Genomic DNA, 14,594 nt, shown 5'->3' with positions numbered 1-14,594 from the left:
TAATGATTGATTGGTTTTATGGCATATCAACCTATGTGGTCATTTAATGCCAGAATTTTTTTTTTTTTTTAATATACATTAAAAGTTATAAGTTTTATGTATGTATCTGGTGTTCAGTGTTTATGTTTGCATAGTTAGATAAGGGTTCTTTTTTTTTTGTTTTTTTTTTAATTTTGTTGAGTAACCCTGTTATCTTCAGATATTTGAGAAGGGTGGTTGGGTCTACATGAGTGAATAATAGGTCCTTTACAGTTTTTTCATTATATAGATTCAGTCGGTTTACTTTCGAATCTTCGCATTTTGTTAATATATGATTGATGGTGTATGGTTCCTGGCAGGGTATGTACAGTGGGGCTTCTTTTTTTGAGTAGGTAGGAGTGTGTTATAGAGGTATGACCTATTCGGAGTCTTATTATAACTTCTTCCTTTATGGTCATTCTTTTGTTTAGTTTCTGTTTTCCTATGGTTTCCTTGATTTGGTATAGCTTGTTTTTAGTACAGGAGTTCCATGACTCTTGCCATGTGTTTCTAATATATTTGTTAATGGTTTGTTTTAGATCGGTATGAGGGATCTTATTTTTGGTTGGAGTCAAATTTAATGCTGCTTTTGCTGCTTTGTCAGCTCTATCGTTAGCCTTTATGTTGATATGACTGTGTATCCAACAAAAGAGATGTTTTTATCATTAGGAATATCATTAAATCCATTTAGGGTTTTGGCGATTATTGGGTTAGTTTCCTGTTTTTCAGGGTTTCGAATACTGATTTGCATCTGAGTAGATAATGAATTGTTTATCTTTAGAAGATTCTACAAGATTGAGTGCCATACCAATGGCTGATACTTCAGTACTGTAGACCGATGCTTTGTCTTGTAATCTTTTGATTAGGATTGTTTTATTGCGTTTGGCTGCACATCTAACGTTGTCTCCCTTTTTTTAACCATTTGTATAAATTGTTGAGTGTTTGGAATATTTATCTTTAATTATTTGGAATTTTTCTTGATATATGATTGGATTGGTTTTTGTTTTAGGATATTTAATTAGGTCTGATATTATTTTTAGTTGTTTTGTCAGCCAGGAGGGGGATATTTAAGTTTTACAGATTTGTGTATTGTTGCACTGTCTAACTGGACTTTATTTATGGATTCTTCCATACGTAAGCTAAATGGTTTTATAGAATTTTCTTTTCTATCAAAGAGGCTTTTGTATTGGGAGTGGAAGACACATTTGTAGGCAGGATTAGTTGGACATGAAGCCAATTTTGTATAATATTGTAGTCCTAGTTTTTCTCTTTTAAGTGATAATGAGGGTTCATCTGCTTCTACATAAACTTTCCACCGGGGATGTGGGGAAAGCTCCTTGGTGATGTATTGTGTCTAATTCCTTTCTGTAGGACTTTCTTGCGGATCCATAGATATAGCATCCATAATCCAACTTGGATCTGACAAGGGATCTGTATAATTTAATTATTGAATCTTTGTCTGCACCCCAGTCTGCATGAGCTACTACTTTTAAGAGTTGGATGGTTTTGTTGCATTTTTGTTTGAGGTATTTAATATGAGGAATGAATGTTAGCTTTTTATCGAAGATGATGCCCAGATATTTATACTGATCAACTATAGGTATAATTTCATTGTCCAGTTTCAGTATTGGGTCATGGTGCATTTTCCGGATTTGGCAGAAATGAATGGCTTTTGTTTTTTCTTTTGAAAATTTAAACCTATTTTTTTTTTTTTGTCCATTCATTTATTTTGTTTAGACACAGTTGTAAATGGCATTCTCTTCTTGGAATATATTTTGATCTATAACAGATCAGGAAGTCATCCACATAGAAGGCACATTCTGTTCCTAGATTTATATTTTTGACAATGTTATTTTAATGCTATAGAGTGCGACAGACAGGATGCTTCCTTGTGGTACCACAGTTTCTTGTTTTTTACTGATGGATAGAGTATCACCTAATCGTACATTAAATTGTCTATTATTTATAAAATTTGTGATAAAAATGGGCATTCTGTCTTTTAATTCAAGCTCTTGTAGATCTTTTATAATGCCATGCCTCCATGCAGAGTTGTATGCTTTTTCAATATCGAAAAAGACTGCCGTAAGATGTTCTTTCTTGATAAAGGCTTCTCTGATGAAGGTTTCTAGCTAAATCAGGTGGTCCATGGGGCTTCTTTCATTCCTAAATCCTGACTGATAATCTGTAATCAGATTATTTGTCTCAAGGTACTATACTAATCTGCCGTTAATCATTCTTTCCATTATTTTGGAAATACAGCTAGTGAGTGTTATAGGTCGGTAATTCATGGGATTTATAGAGTCCTTTGATGATTTAGGGATTACTATGGCCTGCCTCCATATTTCAGGGACGTTGCCACTTTCCCAAATATCATTGAATATTTGTAGTAGGTAATCTGTAGACGTATCAGGAAGTTGTTTTATAAATTGATAATGGATTTGATCAGGGCCAACAGCTGAGTCATGAGCTTTGCTTAGGGACACTTTCAATTCATTTTTAGAGAATGGCTAGTTGTATTTTTCTGTATTATTTGTCTGAAACTGGAGTTTTTCCTTTTCTGCTTTTTCCTTATTTGGAATTTTTTGTTAGCGGTTTTGTAGGAGGAGTTTTTTGCAAAAGTTTCAGCAATACAATCTACCATTTTTTTCTTGCTAGTAATTTTTTTGGTTATTATAGATCAAGTGTTTAATAGGGTTGCTGTTACTTTTCCCTGAGATTTTACGGATCATGTCCCAGACCATTTTACTTTTTGTATTTATTTTTCATACATAGTTTTTCCATGATGTTCACTTCGATTCTTTAATGGTTTTGCGAGCTTTAGCTCTACTGGTTTTATATTTATCGAGATTTTCTTTAGTTGGTTCTTTTTTGAATTTCCTTAGTATAGCTCGACGAGTTCTGATGGCTACTTTGCATTTTTCGTCAAACCAGGGTTTATTATGGTTTGGGGAGGTAGAGCTTTTTGCAATGCATTCCTCAGCAATAATATACAGTGTATTCGTAAAATAAGTGATATTATTTTGGCTTGGATTATTATCCAATGTTAGTTTAGTTCAACGTAAATTTTGGAATTTTTCCCAATTAGCCTTCTGTAAGTTCCATTGGGGTATTTTATTTTCTGGCATTGGATCATTGTTTTCAAGCGTAATGGGGAAGTGGTCACTTCCATAGGAGTCTTCGTTATATTTTCTATAGTTTTTCCCATTTTGCTTGTTTTTTCACTTCTCCAGATCTCATTATGGCTGTTTAACTCTCCCATAAGGATGTATAGCTTTGGAAGTTGCTGTATTAGATTGCTCAAAGGTTTCTGTGATGCTTTCATTGGAAGGTATGTATAGTGAGCAAATGTTGATAGTTTTGTGGAGTGTTACTTTTATTGTAGTAGCCTGCAGTTTAGTATTAAGTTGTATTTGACTTTGAGGGATGTCATTTCTAATAAGGATTGATGTACCTCCAGAGGCTCCGAGTCCAGTGTTGTGTATATGGTTATACTGATTGTTTTTAATTTTTATATTGTCATCCGATTTCATAAAAGTTTCTTGGAGACAGACTACTACTGGAAGTAATTTATCAAGTAGAATAGTGAGCTCATTTAGGTTTGCCTTTAAACCATGACAATTCCACTGGATTATATTATTTGTCTTATTTCTATCCGGTATGATTCTGTGTGTCATGTTTTGCATTATAGTTTGTTGTTTGGATGTTTTGGGTTTAGTTATCTTTTTTTAGTTCTTCATCTCTTTGGATGTAGAGGGTGTGTTTCTTGTTAGTGTCTGTGTCTCAACGGAGAAATCTTGCTGAGATTTTTTATGTTTTGGTTTGGGGCTTTTTGATTTGCTCTGTCTTATGCTCTCGATTAATTCAAATTTATTTTCATTTAATACGGTTTCTATTTTTTGTTTATTTTGGTTTTTGGAAGGGGGTTTTATGTTTCCCTGTTCCGTTTCCATCTTTCTTTATATGGTGTGTTTAATGTCTACTTTTGTACTTGTTCATGACTTGGATCTTCCACGTTGATTTATTTGTAGGTTTTGTTGATCGGATTCTATTTTGCTCTTTAAAGCTTGTTTTTGGTTTTGGTCACTTAATTGAGTTTTCAAGGATACTAGTATTTGTTTCTTGTTAGTTTCATTTTGGTTTGTTTTTAAAGTTTCAATTAGATTTTTGATTTCAGAAACGTAGTTGGTTTGGTTAGTTTGGCTTGAATTTTTTGCGATGTTTGCATAGGTGTTTACTTTTTGGTAGGAATCTACCATTTTTCTTGCTTCACAGGGAAGGATATATTTTCTTTATATTTTACTTCCACAATTTCTTTTTCCTTTTTGAAGATTTTGCATGTTTTGGAGTATGCTGGATGGTTTTCCAGGCAATTTGGCCATTTTGTTTCATTGGGGCATTCATTTTGCATGTGGTTGGGTTCTTTTAGACCACATTTTCCACATGTTTTGTGCCCTCTGCAAATTTATCTATGCTGCCCATATTTTTGGCACTTAAAACATCTGACTATAACTATAAATCTTGGGAAGTTTTCTTTATCAATATATTCAAGATTGGATTCTTGCTCACTGTCTGACCTGGTGACATCTGAAATATCAGAGTGAGTTCTTTTGGTTTTTCTGGGCTTTTTAGTAATTAGATCATTTCATCTTTTTTGCTCCCCACCCTCCTTGGAGCCCAAATATGGGAGAAATTATGAGGGAAACCCATTAGCCCTTTCATCCCAAGGATACAAAAGATATACTCAATCGGTTGAGTTTCTGCCATCGCTTCCTGATTCCTCCTTTAGTTTCATTTTCCCAGTTTAATAGAAACATCGGGTAGGGAACAGTTGTGTGGTTTTATCTCAGCAATTGATTGATCCTTGGCGCCGCCTTCTAACACTTATTTGGTTTGCCTGTGTTTGTAGTAAGATATTATATTATCTTTAGGCTTCATTTTCTTTTTTATTTATTTATTTAACATTTGCCAGCGTAAGTGTTAGGGCTTGGCATGACTAACCAATTCATCAGATCGGGCCTCTCCGACCTCCCATCTAGTCGAGGTAAAGACCAAAGTGGTGTGTATTGCAGGATCACAACTTTTTCCATCCCAGTCATGGACTGCTCAACCACCAGGATCTCGTCCCAAGACATTATGGGTTGCTACTTACGGCCAACAAGTAGCCCCATTGAGGGACTTCTCTCTACAATAGGCAGTCGGCATATTCTGATGCGCAGTCGGCATATTCTGATGCCCTGCCGACAGGGTCGAGTGAAATCTGGTTCATTTCTTCAAATAAACATTCTTGGATTTTAGTTTGGTTGTTTTTATTATTTCCTTTCTTAATCATAAGGCTTGGTTTGATGTTCTTGGTTGTTGTTTTCATTCTCGGCCTTGCAGAAAATAAGAGTTTTGCAAAGGAAAAAGTTTGTAGTATTATTGGCTGGACTGTTTTAATTTAGGAAGCCAGTAAGGAAGTGGGAGGGGAGGGGAAGGGGGCTGTTGTTTTTGCAGAACCTATTTAAGTTTTACAAAAGAGAATAGAAAACAAAAACAAATTCAATGTAGGTGCATTTCATCTCAGGAAGCAAGTAGACAGCCTGATCTTTAGCACCAGTATAGATGGCTTAAAACTTTAAAACTACTTCATCAGCAATCATTAATGATCACTTCTGGAAAAGCATAGGAGAGAACAGGTAACCATTTTTCTCTTAACATACTTTTCTGATGCGTCAATATTTTTATTCTTTATATTTAGTTCCCAATTAAAAAATAAGTTTCACTTTCCAATAGTAAACGAAGGCAAATTTAGAGTTTTAACAGCATCCTTGATTTACACCTAAACTTAGTTGGGATTAATAAAGAGATGTTTTTAATTTCATGAAATAAATGTGTAGCTAGATATATATTACATATAGCTTATCATAAATTAATATATAAAAAAAAAAAAAATATGCATGATAATACATAGAATAAGCTGCACTTACATTTGGATCCCTTGTAGACAAAAAGATGGTAAATGCAGGGGACAAGTCTATATCCTGATCACCCAGAGTAATGAGTACGCGGCCACCAGTTCTGCGCAATTCTCGGTTCAACACCGGATTTAAGATGGGATCATAGCTTTCCACATCCTAAAAATAAAATATTGAAACAACAAAATATAAGATATTTAACACAAACTCTGATCATAAAAATCAGTTTATAATTTCTCATAGAAAATATTTAAATCTAAAAAAGTAAATTATAGCTTCATTTTTAATTATAAAATAATTTCATAACATGAAAAAAAGTTTCTAAGCAAAAAAAACATTATATGCATGTTAAAATTACAATTTTAAGCAAACTTTAATTTTGAATAAAATGAATATGCAAATATGAAGAAATTCAATTTAATCACAAAGTTGTTGATTCACTTGTTTTTAACACTTTTGCAGTTTATAAAGAAAAAGAAATTCAACTTACTTGTACGAGTAGGGGATTACCAAATCGAAGGGCACTTTCTAAGTTCTTGCGGAAAGCATCATCCAAGAAACTGAAAAGATAAAATTCAATATATTTGAGTAATATACATTGATATGGCTACAGAATATAAGGGAGCATCATCTCTACAAATGTGTAAAATAATTTATGACAGGACAAAAAAAGCAAAGTTCTTATAAGACTCACCTCGTTTTTGTGATTTTTCTTTCTTTGTACTCATTCATGAGGTATTCTGTTGCTTGACCAGATGGGTCAATAATCAATGGATATCGGTTGAACCGCTTCAACATGATGGCATTTTCAGTACACAGGTCATCTGTTGGCAAATTGTTGGCTTGCCATCTCAAACGTTCGTCAGCATTTGAAAGATACTGAAAAGGACAAGGGTTATTAAAAATTTCTAACTCAACATTAAATTAAAAAAAGAAAAATTTCTAATTTAATCTTTACAAATTTCTCTAAGGAAAATGGATTCAAAATTTTTTTAAACAGCTTAAAGATTTCATTGATTTTGGTTAACATGTTGAAGACAGAGTTAATATTATCAACAAATAAATGAAAATGAATTTTAGTAGAAAATTTAATAATAGTTTGGTTGGTTGGTTGTTTTATGGCATATCAACCCTTTCCAGTTATTTTATGCTGAATTCTTTTTTGCCTCAAATTAACTTATGTGAACTAGGTATTTTTACTCATTTGTTGAATTGAGTTTTTTTTTTTGTCTTATTCATTAAATAATGTAGGATTTTCTTTTTGTGTTAAGACAGTGTCAAGTTAGATTGGATTAGAGTTATAGTTTCTTGTATACGTTTACTTTTTTTCAAAAATGTTACTATTGTGTTAGGATTTATTTTTTCAATTCTTTTATGTTGTTGATATTGTAAAGATTTTGATAGATATGTGCGAGGTTTCTACCATCTAAAAGAAAGTGCTTTAACGTAAAGTGTTCTTGGTATGCCATCCATTTTGAGGGATCTTCATCTGTCAGGAAATAGTGGGTTGTGTATGTGTGTCATGTGAATACAGAATAAAACTATTTCCTTCTGTCCGTGACTTTTGTATTCTGATAACCCTATATACTAAAAGAATGGCTATTTTGAAAGGCGTTCCAATCTCCTTTATATTTTTTCATAATGAAATTTATCTGTGTATGGATTTTTCATATTACTTATATTAAGTTTTAGAGTTTTTGGCAGCCATGTCGGCTTTCTCATTCCCTTGAAATCCAAAATGAATTTAATGTTTTTGTTTTGAGAGATAGGTTGATGATTAGATAAGTTTTGTTTTTTTAAAGATTTAATGAGAGAGAGTTTGAAAATATAAAATGTCGCTATACATATTTACTGTGACAGCAGCCATATCATACAGTCTTTCGCTTACTTTAAAGAACAAAAAAAATGACTATTATGAACTCTGCTGACAAATTAATGTACCATGAATGCACATATGAATTCCCACACTTGTACTTCAATTTTCAAGTTGTAGACTCATCACCTCTACAAGTTTGAAAGGTTTTCATTTGATAATCATAAATTTTATCAAACTGGAAGAACGTCTACAAGTTAGAGTTTAAGGATCATTTAAGAAATGGATACAACTTTTCTATGTTTAATAACTTGAAATGTTTGTCGCTTTGCAGAAATGAACCAGTCTAATCAGACTATACTCATCAAAATCAGAAAATTGAATAACACCTTTGTTCTTTATTATTAAATGCTTGACAAATCAAACTTTCATCTTTTTCCTTCATATTGTTTTCAAACCAAATTTAAATTCTCAACTATTTCAACAATTTAGAAGCAAAAGAATACTTTACTATTTATAATGCTAACTTGAAAAATCAAAAAGTTTTATGGAAAGCGCACCAGACAAGGTGTGAAGCCACTTAATGTAAGGAGCTAAGAAGAACGAAGGATGATTATCGCAAAGACAGGAGTTGCCTATTGACTGCAATCTTGAAAAGACCAAGCTGTTAAGTAGGAGGAAAATAGTCAGCAGGCACAAGCCTGCATTTATTGGAATAGGAACTTGAATTATGATGAGGTATCAAAACAGCAAATTGATGGAGACCACTAAAACAGAGTCAAACAAGCTGGAACAAAGGAAGCAGGGAACAGATTTTTATTAAAAAAATACTGGAAAGTTAAAGAAATAGCCCCCCCCCACCTTATCAGTTTTGACTTTCTTGTTTTTATATCGACTTTGTGTAATAGTCTTTGACACTCAGTTTTACAATGTCTGCACGACATGTGAAGAAAAATAAATGACAAAAGGCTGAATTTATTTGAAACAACCGACAAATCTACTAAAACCATTTCTATTTGATTGTTGTGATTCTGGTCTCTGGGCCGAGTAGCACATTTTATTTCTAACAATGAAATAATAATTTACAAATATTAAAAATTTGAAATGTTTATCCAAATTTTCAATCTATATTATTCTATATACAGTAGAACCCTGAGATACGGCATTAAAAATTAGTAACAAAATACAGTACAGTATATAATACACATGTAGATAATAAAAAAACATTATAAATAACACCTTAACCAGGGGCCATAAAAACATTGTACTCCACATCATAACCTGGAAAAAACATATCCTAGGGCCACTGTATCCTGGAGTTCTACTGTAGAACTAGCAGGTCACTCGGCATTGCCAGGTTATAAAATATGCTTAAATATATTTTATGCAGATTTCATATTATAGATGCAATACTTTATGATTATATTGTACTCAACACATAGTGATTCTAAAAGTAAAAAAATATGACTTGAGTATCATCAGATAAAATCAAAAGCAAAACAGTTCTCCAGCCTTATGTATTAACATCCAATCTAAAAAGTATATGCATATAAAAACTTTAAAAAATAATTTTGTTCACGATATATCTGTGCTTGTGTTCAAATAACACATTTAGTCGACTTATGCCTACCAAATTCTACTTTTGAGCCATTAACAGCTATACCAGCTAAAAACCAAATTGAATGTTTTACAGATCTATATCCAAAAATTGGCAGCAGAGTTTAGTAGAGACCTTTCCACAGACAGAGTCACTTATTTTTATTTATTTTTTTATTACATTTTCACCCCAAACAAGACACATTGCCACTTTGGTGTAAGGGGCTACTATTAGGGACATAAGCTACTGGGGTACCATGTAGGGAGTTGGGCAGCAAAATGTCGCGTCACGTTATACTTGAACTTCTGCATGTCAGTACAGTTGGGGAAGCAGGGACCTGGAATGGAATTCCAGTCTAGCGGTTCTATGGAAGAAATTACTGGAGTAGAAAGCTCTCTTACATCTAGGGATCTCTACTGTGTAGAGGTGGGATTTAGCTGCTTGTCGGGTTTATCGAGGATGTTTACGTTGTGGGGCACAAGTGCTTGTAGTTCGTCAGAGCATTCACCATTAAAATATTTGTAGAACATGCAGAGGGATGCAATATTTCGTCGGTGGGACAGAGGCTGAAGCTTAGATGACAGTTCAGGACCTATCAGGTTGGAGACTCTCTTTTGAACCTTGTCAAAGAGCGAGAGACTAGTAGCCGATGCACCAGCCCAAATATGACAGCAATACTCCATAGATAGGCGAATGGTGGCCTTATAGAGGTACAGGATGCTTTCGGGCGTTAGTAGTTTTCTAGCACAGTAGAGAGAGCCTACCTTCTTCACAGAAGTCCTGGCAATGCTCTCAATGTAATTGTTCCAACTCATGTTTTCTGTGAACATTAGCCGAGGAGTTTAAAAGAAGTACTTTCAGATAATGAATCTTTGGCCATTGCTATTGGTGGTAGAGAAGGTTTCTTGTAATTATTGAAGGAAACAAGTTTAGTCTTGGCAGCATTGAATGTGACCATCCATTTTTGTCCCCATTTCACTACAGATTGGAGGTCATCCTCTAGTGTTTCTGCCATTTCCTTAGATATGTGTTCATTTGTTTTCCTGTTGTGCCTGTTATAGAGCGTGGTGTCATCAGCACATATACCCATCTAGAGGCAATTTTGTCAGGGAGGTCATTTATGAATATTAGAAATAATAACAGTCCAAGGATAGACCCCGGAGGTACTACCGCATTTATATCATTGTTTAGATGTACGACCGTCAAGGACAACCTGGATTTTTCTCTTATCTAAGGATTTAGATATGTTAAGTATTTGTCCAGTGATACCCTATGATCTAATTTTCCTGAGGAGACCTGTCAAAAGCCTTAGATATATCTAGAGCTACTGCTCTACCATCTCCTTCTTTGTCCAGTGAATGGTATATATATTCAGAGATTACAGTTAGGATATCTGCTGTGGAACGGGCTTGCCTATATTCATATTGTCGGTCGGTCAGAAGTTTAGCATCTGTAAGGTGATGGACTAGAGCTTGGTTAATTATGGACTCAAATATTTTGGCAAAAAGTGGGAGGAGGCTAATGGGACAATAATTTAATGGGGCAGTTCTTTCACCAGAATTCTTGAAAACTGGTACCACAGAAGCAGTTTTCCAGCAGTTCAGAAAGCAAGATTCATTAAGGCATTTGTTGTAAAGTTTGGAGAGAACTGGAGCTACTTAGGCAGAGTATTTTTTTAATAGCACAGCCGAGAGGAGATCAGGTCCACATGCTTTTTTTTTATGATAGCATGCACCTGAGAAGAGGTGATTTTCAGATTGTCTAGCATGGTGTCTGTCCACAAAGGAAAGTCCGGAAGGGAATGGTTAGCAAGGTCCAGTGTGGAGTTGGAGGCAAACCGACTGGCAAGCATGTTAGCTTTCTCAGTTGTTGAGCAAACAACCGCATGATTGTTGGTTAGTGGGGGAATTGTTGATTGCCCATTATTTACTACTACTTATATATAAACTAAATTAAAACTACTTTATATATATATATAAAAAAAAACTAAATTAAAACTACATATATATATATATATATATAAAAACTAAATTAAAACTACATATATATATATATATAAAAACTAAATTAAAACTATATATATATATTATATAAACTAAATTAAAACTACATATATATATTATATAAACTGAATTAAAACTATATATATATATTATATAAACTGAATTAAAACTATATATATATATTATATAAACTGAATTAAAACTATATATATATATTATATAAACTGAATTAAAACTATATATATATATATATATATATATATATATATAAACTAAATTGAAACATTCTATTAATTAATTAGCAGCAGCACACCTAATTGAAAACTTATTTTATATAATAGATCACACTTAATAACTTTTCATTAAAACAATCACACTGTCTTAAATATATTTTAAATCATATTTTATCATTTATGAAAATTTAAACACTTGATACCTAAAAAAAAAAAAAAAAAAAAAAAAAAAAAAAAAAAAAAAAAAAAAGATTTTTTTAAAAATGTATTTTATTCTATATCTAATTTAAAATATTTGTAAAAATAAATAAATCATTTAATCTGTTATGAAGGTCAAAAGTTACAGTAATATGAAGTAAAACTTTACTTACTTCAGTTCTTGCAATATCTGTTCGGAATAGAATATTTGCTTGCTGAAGATGTGTAGACCATGCAGTAAATAAATTTTGACGCATTTGTTGGTCAAAGTAACCTGAGGTAAAAAAAATATATATATATATATATCCATACAGTAAAAAATATTTGATTGAAAATACAAATTATTTTGAAAGGATAAAAGTTTAATACAGGAAAAAATTATTTTCCAAAAGTATGAATTAAAAAAAAAAAAAAAAAAAAAAAAACTACTTTTAGAATGATTGTCACCTGTTAATATCAAATGTTTTTTAAATAAAATTAGCTTATTTTGAATATTCAGTTATAGTGGTGTTTATTTCAATCTCCATTTATTATATAGAACATCACATTTGGAATGATTTTATAAATGTGTATATTACCTGCATAAGCCATAAACGCAGAAGAAAGAAGGACGTCACCAATAATGGTGGCCATTTGGTTTCTAAATGTCTCACTTCCGGCTTCCCATCTCTGTTTCTCATTAGCCAAACTTTTCAATAAGGCTACACTCCTTTCAACCTTTCAAAGAAAAAACATTTTTCAGTGTTAGCCTACATATAGTGAAATCCGAAAAAATATGGCATCTCATAAAATAGAAAATTTGAAAGACAGTGTTCTGATCAATAATTTAGGCCAATTAAAGGCTTTTCAACATAAAAAAAAAACAGATTAATATTTATTAGAATGTAAATATTATATCAAATTTTTTTTTATTATTTCATTATTTTTAATACTTTATGTTGAAATTTTTCTCAGCATTTGTATATTTTTTATATCATTTTCACTGGACGATCTGTAAAGATTTTATGAGTTATGTAGGAATTGAAACATTAATTAGAATGTGCTTTCTAGATTGCACAATATGGATTCAAAAATAACATAAGGCCTGTTTTAAGGGGAGCAAGGGGAGGAGGTCCTTGGGATAGTGCAATAGAATAGTGTAAAACTCAATTTACAGAATCTTCCATTCATCATTATAAAATAATTTGATAATGCATCTTTCTTATTAACAGTGCAACCCATCACATTTTCAAACATGGAAGCAGCATCAACTGAAACTGTAACAGTATTTCCCATATTTTGTTGATAATGTTAAGAATTCTCAATTATATGATAAAGTCGCTTGTGAGACATTTTCTGAGAAATTTTATTTATGATCCAATTTCTGGGAAACACCCTGAGAGTTTGTTATTGTCAAATTTCAATCATTTTGTCTGTTATGTATTCGTCAAAGCAAGTCAATCTTAATACGATGAAGCAACTATGTCAAGACAAAAACTTATGTGAGAACTTTAGTTGGATGAAGATAAACCACACTCTTCATTCGGTTAAGGAGTCAGAATGATAACTGGTTTGGAAAGCTTATCAAAGAACTGTTTGGGGATGAATAGAAACACTTGCAATTATCTACAATTACAGAAAAATTAGCTTGTTGAATAGCTTACTGATGTGTTGATTGCTCAAATGTGAAACAATCACTGGCTTCTAAAAAAAAAAAATAAATAATAAAAATAATGCAATGAATGTGATACAAATCATCACACTGTCTTATGTAAAGCTTCTAAATTTAGAAAAGCAATTTGATACTAACTTATTAAAAGATACCTTCCTCAATTGAATACTGTAATTCATTATACTTTTAGGTACCAGTAAAATTCTGTTAAATATAGATATCAATTTCATGTTTCAGTTCCAAGCACAAATACAAGATTTTCAATCAAACTATTTCTATTGACTAATAAATCTCTAGTTTGTTGAATGTTTGCCTAATCATATTTCAAATTATGTTTTGGAGAAAGTTTTCACTCAATTTCATGTTATATCACAACTAAAAGGGCAAAGTTTTTTTTAAATTGGTAATTTGGGATTAAAACTAGTCTTGTCTGAAGTTATCTAACCTCAAATTTAAGCATCGTTCACCATAAAATAATATTCTACATTACTAATTAACTTTTTCTCATTAGATTTTTAACATTAACTACTACAGTATGTCTATTTCCACATACTTGATCTGGACCCATAATGCAAGTCCCATTAGAATATTTTAATTGCACATACTTGCATTTTTTTTAATGACAAGATATTTATGATGATGCAAATCTTCAAACTTTCCTTTAATTTTCTCTTCCAACATTAAAATATAGCAAATAAACCATCTCTTCACTAATTGTCCATTAACTTTAAAAAAAAAAACAAAAAAAAATGTATATACTACAAAACTAATAAATCCAACTCACTTTGCCTTCAACAGCAGCCAGATCGGTTTTAATGGCCTGGGCTTGGCTGATCAAAATAGCATACTCCTCTTTGTACATGGCAATACTCTTTTCCAGCTGAACAATAACAGAGTTGACCTCTTCGTAATTGTTACGGTTTTCTTCAGCTTGATTCTCCAAGGCTTTTAGTTCATTTCGCAGAGGTTCCACTCGTTTCAGCATATCAGCATAATTTATCTGAAACAAACATTCAGTATTAGTAATAAATCCACATTTTTTTTTATAAAATTTACAAAGAAAATAGTTTCTCTCTACCAGCCTCCATAAGAAAGCATGTATACAATGGTATACTCGAAAGTGTCTA

General features: G+C 32.1%; 1 protein-coding gene across 1 annotated transcript in view; it reads right to left on the bottom strand.

The window, feature by feature from the left end:
* Positions 1-14,594, bottom strand: part of LOC145293806 (cytoplasmic dynein 1 heavy chain 1-like) — a 200,546-nt gene that overhangs the window by 52,496 nt on the left and 133,456 nt on the right. The window contains exons 64-69 of the mRNA XM_080140385.1: positions 14,252-14,467; positions 12,395-12,533; positions 11,990-12,090; positions 6,667-6,851; positions 6,463-6,532; positions 5,985-6,131 (exon numbers count right to left, since the gene is read on the bottom strand). Coding sequence (XP_079996511.1) covers positions 5,985-6,131; positions 6,463-6,532; positions 6,667-6,851; positions 11,990-12,090; positions 12,395-12,533; positions 14,252-14,467 — 858 coding nt within the window. The remainder of the gene's footprint in view (positions 1-5,984; positions 6,132-6,462; positions 6,533-6,666; positions 6,852-11,989; positions 12,091-12,394; positions 12,534-14,251; positions 14,468-14,594) is intronic.

Source organism: Euprymna scolopes, chromosome 15 (assembly GCF_053919585.1).
Source record: "Euprymna scolopes isolate OS-2025 chromosome 15, ASM5391958v1, whole genome shotgun sequence".
NCBI lineage: Eukaryota > Metazoa > Mollusca > Cephalopoda > Sepiida > Sepiolidae > Euprymna > Euprymna scolopes.
Note: the sequence above shows the minus strand (reverse complement) of the source record. Positions and strands in the feature narration are given on the sequence as shown.